The sequence below is a fragment of the Salarias fasciatus genome, chromosome 1 (assembly GCF_902148845.1).
Source record: "Salarias fasciatus chromosome 1, fSalaFa1.1, whole genome shotgun sequence".
NCBI lineage: Eukaryota > Metazoa > Chordata > Actinopteri > Blenniiformes > Blenniidae > Salarias > Salarias fasciatus.
In genome coordinates this window covers 41,016,906-41,022,527 of record NC_043745.1, presented here as the reverse complement: position 1 = coordinate 41,022,527, position 5,622 = coordinate 41,016,906, and the positions used below count along the sequence as shown (strand labels likewise).

At 56.7% G+C, this 5,622-nt stretch overlaps 1 protein-coding gene and 1 long non-coding RNA gene across 2 annotated transcripts in view; both read right to left on the bottom strand.

The window, feature by feature from the left end:
• Positions 1-2,702: 2,702 nt before the first annotated feature.
• On the bottom strand, positions 2,703-5,097 carry cebpg (CCAAT enhancer binding protein gamma). Its single transcript, XM_030098484.1, has 2 exons — positions 4,950-5,097; positions 2,703-3,307 (listed from the first exon to the last, which is right to left on the bottom strand). Exon 2 carries the CDS (start codon positions 3,220-3,222, stop codon positions 2,743-2,745), a length of 480 nt encoding a protein of 159 aa, XP_029954344.1. The 5' UTR covers positions 3,223-3,307; positions 4,950-5,097; the 3' UTR covers positions 2,703-2,742.
• Positions 5,098-5,473: 376 nt separating this feature from the next.
• LOC115387733 (uncharacterized) overlaps positions 5,474-5,622 on the bottom strand; it is a 2,772-nt gene continuing 2,623 nt past the window's right edge. The window contains exon 3 of the long non-coding RNA XR_003931408.1: positions 5,474-5,622. This exon is cut by the window's right edge and continues 184 nt beyond it. This is a non-coding gene — a long non-coding RNA (uncharacterized LOC115387733).

Genomic DNA, 5,622 nt, shown 5'->3' with positions numbered 1-5,622 from the left:
GGTGGTCCAGGGTCCCTGGTGGTCCAGGGTCTCAGTGTCTCTGGTGGTCCAGGGTCCCTGGTGGTGCAGGGTCTCAGTGTCTCTGGTGGTCCAGGGTCCCTGGTGGTGCAGGGTCTCAGTGTCTCTGGTGGTCCAGGGTCCCTGGTGGTCCAGGGTCTCATTGTCTCTGGTGGTCCAGGGTCCCTGGTGGTCCAGGGTCTCAGTGTCTCTGGTGGTCCAGATGTTGGACCTCCTCTGGTCCACAGCCTGGAGTCTCCAGATGAGCCTTGTGGTCCTCAGAGCTCCGGGATTCCGTCAGACCAGACTCCAGCGACGACGCCATGCTGGACAGCCGGAAGCAGACTCCGCCCCCTGGGAGGGGCTGGAAGGAGACTCCGCCCCCTGGCTGTCCTCTGGGAGGCGCTGTTGTCGGTGCAGTGGGGGCGACGGTGATCACCGGCTGTAGTCAGATTACTTTTTCAAGGTACCTGTAGGGCTGCCACAAACGATTATTTTGGTAGTCGACTAATCACCGATTATTTTTTCGATTAGTTGACTAATCGCATCATATATAAATTAAATATAGAACATAGTTTATCGCACCACCGTGAAGCTGCTCTTATCTAGCCACCATCAAATTTCAGCTTTAAGTGTTTCAGGTATATTCTAACTAAAAATAAAGACAATTCAGACGAGAGTTCATTAAACCTTTATTGAAATATGCAACAAACACTTGTTTAACTGTGTACCACAAAGTGCAAATACTTGAGTAAAATGAGGAGAAGGCTCTTGCCTAAACAACACAGAAATTAATCCTTAATGTTAATATTTTTTCTTAATTTGTGTTTGGCATCAAGTAACTCCGGAATTATTGAAGTTTTCGTCTCAATGACTCAAAACAAAAGTGCATTTTGTGTTCAGTGCTCAACTGTATCCAACTTTATTCCACTCTGACTCTACATAATCCCAGACTCCACAGGGCTCTGGCTCACCGCCAGGACAGTCAGCATTTCTACATGTTGGAGACAGGCTGCTCTCTCTGGGAGCAGATGTTCTGCTGCAGAGAGAATCCGCTCCGACGGGGTGAAGCTCTGAAACATAACGGTGGAAAACATCAGCGCGACGTCACTTCTTATTAAAACACATCGCTGTTAGAACGTTACAGAAAACATGAAACGCGTGCTAACGGCAGCTAATGAGTCAAAACGTCACCGCTAATGTTAACGTTGACAGCTATGAGTAAATAGCAAGTTAGCGCTCTATGCTAATATTATTAGCTTACCGAGACGACGGTCAGTCATCGTTGTCCCGAGCCACGCCGTGCTTCTGTTCCGGCTGCTCATCCATCGCTGTTGTGCTGCCGTGGAAGGCCGGTTCTGTCCTGCAGATGCTGCACTGCACTTCTCTCTGAGGTTTTCTTGTCATGCTCCCACACTTTGAGCTCCGCTGCTGCCGGGCGGCCATGACACCAGTCCGGCGTCGTCGCGGCAGACGCGGCAGTGGAAGGTACCGCGGCAGTTTCGAGTCAAAAACAATAATAATAAAAAAAAAAAACGACTCGTCGACTATTAAATTAGTCGTTGATGATTTTAATAGTCGACATAATCGTGATTAATCGACCAATCGTGGCAGCCCTCGGTACCTGGTATGACTGTCAATCAGCTCAGAGTGGCTCTGGCTCAGAAGGTTGCAGGTTCAATTGTGTCCTTGAGCAATGAAGGCAAACTGTTCCCAGCAGTCAGACGGTGCTCCGCCTCTTTGGTGTGTGTGTGTGTGTGTGTGTGTGTGTGTGTGTGTGTACAGAAGACATGACTCCGCCTCTTTTCTAGTCAACTTTAATTTAGACGTTTGCGACTGGACTCGTATCAAAAGGCTGAGAGGGAGAAATGCTGCCCAGCAACACTCACACCACACGGAACAGACACGCCCACAACTCCCACAATGCACCACAACTCCCACAATGCACCACGACACGCCCACAGCGCGCCACACGGGGTCGTCCCGGTTCTGATCCGGGTCCACGGCCTGCTGACTCGGGACCGGATCTGCTGAGTCAGGTTCTCCTGAGGGGGCGGAGCCGGCCGGGTTCTGGCGCCGGGCTCCACGGCGTGAAGCGTAGTGTTGTGCAGCTCCTGTCAGACGGACTCCACCCACTGTAATCACCTGACAGCAGCAGGCCCCGCCCCCTTGGAGTGTGTGTGTGTGTGTGTGTGTGTGTGTTCCTGAGGGCAGTTCCAGCAGCTGCTGCCGGGAGGCGCTGTGCCCTGAAACCACCGAGCAGACAGGAAGTGAAGCAACCGGCTCCCTGATTGGTCCAGACCCACAGAGGAAGTCCCGCCCCTCACGCAGCGAGCTGCTGCTTGTCTGACCTCTGACCTCCAGACTCTTCCATTGTTTCTTTGTGCGTCTATTTCCTTGTTTGTTTACTACCCATAATGCACTGCTTCCTGTCACTGCAGCTGCTGGAACGCCCACTAGGAGGAGAACCGAGAAGGTCTGATCCGGATCAGAGGAGGACGGACAGGAAGTGTGTGTGTGTGTGTGTGTGTGTGTGTGTGTGTGTGTGTGTGTGTGTGTGTGTGTGTGTGCAGTGCCCCGTGTGGCCACCGGGGGAACAGAGACATGAACAGCTTCTCGCTCGGCGGCGGCGGCTCGGTTCAGAGGAGTCCTGCCGTCGTCACGGCGACGGGCTCGCCCCGCCGCCTCCGTCCAATCAGCACAGAGTCACGCGGTAAAGTCAGAGAGCCCGGGGGGGCGGGGCCCTCACTGGCCACCGGGCGCCGGGCCGGTGGGGGCGGGGCTGGCGCCCTCGGCGCCGCCGGCGGCCGGCGCCACGTTGTCGGCCAGGTTGTGGGCGTGCTCCAGGAACAGGTCTTTGAGCACGCTCAGCTCCTTGCTCAGCAGCTTGATCTTGGCCTCCAGCCGCTCGTTCTCCTCCTTCAGCTCGTTGACGCGCTGCTGCGTGTCCATCGCCTTCTGCTTGCTGCGCATGCGGCTCTTCTTCACCGCCAGGTTGTTGCGCTCGCGGCGCTGCCGGTACTCCTCGCTGTCCTTGTCCGCGGGGGGTTTCTTCATCTTGCCGGGGGGGAGGGCCTTGCCGCCGGCGGCGTCGGGGTGGGCGGGGACGAGTTGCGGGACCTGCTGCGGGGCGGGGGCGGCGGCTTGGGCGGCGGCCTGGTTCTGGATCACGCTCACGCCGGGGGGCTCAGCTGTGGTGGGCTTCGCCTGCGACGGCCGGCTCATTTGGAGGGGGGGGCCTTCGGGAGCGGGGCTGGACCAGGAGTCCTCGGGCGCTGAGACGGGACCAGGTCCTGCAGGTGGGCGGAGCCTGGGGGGGACAGACACCAGTTACCCAGAGCTATGACTCGTTTAGCATGACAGCTAACGGCGACCTCTGACCCTAAACCCGAGCCCGGCCGGCACACTGGCTGCAGTGGCCAGGTCCGGCCACCAGCCGGCGCTGTCACACGTTTCCATGGTAACGCCCTCTGGAGCCGTGGCTCCGCCCTCTCAGGACAGTTTGGCATTTTGACATCCGCTTCCACGGAAACAGCCCACATGGAGTTCTCATGTCTAGAACCACAGAACCACGCGCAGTTCTACCAGCCCAGAACCGTTCTGGACTCGGACTGCTCCGTCAGCCCAGAACCGTTCTGGACTCGGACTGCTCCGTCAGCCCAGAACCGTTCTGGACTCGGACTGCTCCGTCTTTACGTCTTCTGATCCAGACTGATACAGAGTCAAAGTGACATTTTTCGGTGACATTACCCACAATGCACTATGGCTGTTCAAAAGAAGCACAACTGATGAAAACTAGGGCTGTGTCCGAAATCACTCACTCATTCCCTATTCCCTGCTCCCTGCAGAGGGAATAGTATGTAGTGGACTACATAGTGGACTACATAGTGGACTACATAGTGGACTATATAGTGGACTATATAGTGGACTATATAGTGGACTACATAGTGGACGGTTTCGGACACTACTTCACTGTACAGTTAATTACGTCATTAGTGTCATGCGATTCTAACGTGCCGTGACTGCAGTGCATTATGGGATATATTGCTTTGTCTGGTGACCATCGGCTGTCCACTAGATTTCACAGTGAGTGCACTGTGTAGGGAACATCGATGCTCACGAGGCATTCGGACACCCCTACAAAATGGCCTGTTCCCTGGATAGTGCACTATATAGGGAGTAGGGGGTGATTTCGGACACAGCCTAGAACATGTACAGCAGCGCCGCCGTAACGGAACCGGAACCGGAGCTGTGGGTCCGACGGTCTCTCCAGGTTCTTGTTGACGTTCCTTCAGACGTGACCTGTGGTTCTCCTGGTGATCCACCAGAGGGCGCTCCGGAATGACGCTAATGTTAACATGCTACTGCAGGGAGGCTGCGCTGATTGGCTCCCATCACGTTAGCAGCGCTCTGATTGGCTGGCTCATGTTTACTGCGCTCTGATTGGCTCCCATCACGCGAGCGGCGCTGTGATTGGCGGGCTCGTTGCTATGCAGCGGCTCCGCTGTGCGCTCTGAAAAGCCTCCGGGTGAAACAGGAGTTGCCTGCTGTTGCATCATCGTCCGCGGCTCTTTGTGCCGCTGGAGGGGAACTCCGGGGAAGCGCGGGGCTCCGGTACCCCCGCCGCCGCCCCCCCGTCCCCGGTCCTGTCCGACAAACGCGTGAAACCACACACACACTCCGACAGGGCGACCGGAGCCGGAGCCTCCGCTCCCCGCCAAGATAACCACGATTTCCCGACACTTTCCCTGCTGGCCCGTGCGTGGCGGGCGGGTGCGCGGCGGCCCCGGGGCCGGTTCCGGTCCCGGGAGCGGAGCAGTCAGCGGCTGGAGCCAGAGCCGTTCTCCTCCCAGGAGCTCGGCCCCGTTAGCCTGTTAGCTTCCGCCGCTAACGAGCCAACAGCCTCCGCCTGCTCCGGTCCTCCGCCGCGGGGCGCGGGAGGAGCGGCTTACCTTCACCGGGCAGCCGGGGTGCGAACCGTCCGTCGAAGCGGGAGGATTTCGGGCCAAACGTCGGGCTTTACTCCGGACCCGTCGCGGTGACTGTTTTTGTTTGGAACATGGAGAGCAGCGGATTGCGAAATCTCCTTCACCATGTACGGCAGTGCCCGCGACTGGCCAATCAGCGACGAGGAGGCGGCGGCCTGCAGGGCGGCCGGCCAATCACAGGAGAGCACCAGACAGAGTGATGCAATGCTCCCCGTGATTGACGGCCGCCCGGACCAATCAGGTGCCGCTGCTTCCTGTCGCGTTGTTTATGTAACCGAAGCTGGTCAAATGAGTTCAAACATGCATGACGTCATCCGCGAGACAGTACCACCGAAACCAGTGACGTCATATTGTTTTGAAACATGGAAGGAGTTCATTTCTTTTAAAGGGAACTTATGGACTGTGTGTGTGTGTGTGTGGTTTGTTTGTTGGTGTGTGTGTGGTTTGTTTGTTGGTTTGTTGCAGCGTCCGCGGCGTCTGGATCCTTCAGCAGTTGCTGTCAGCGGCTCGATTAACAAAGTTTGTTAAACTGTGTTTTCACTTCTGGTCACTCATTGAGCCACAAACTGGGACTGAAGCCAGGAGGAACCAGAGGTTCTGACCGAAACGGGCCGTACCACCGTGGTGAACTGTAGAA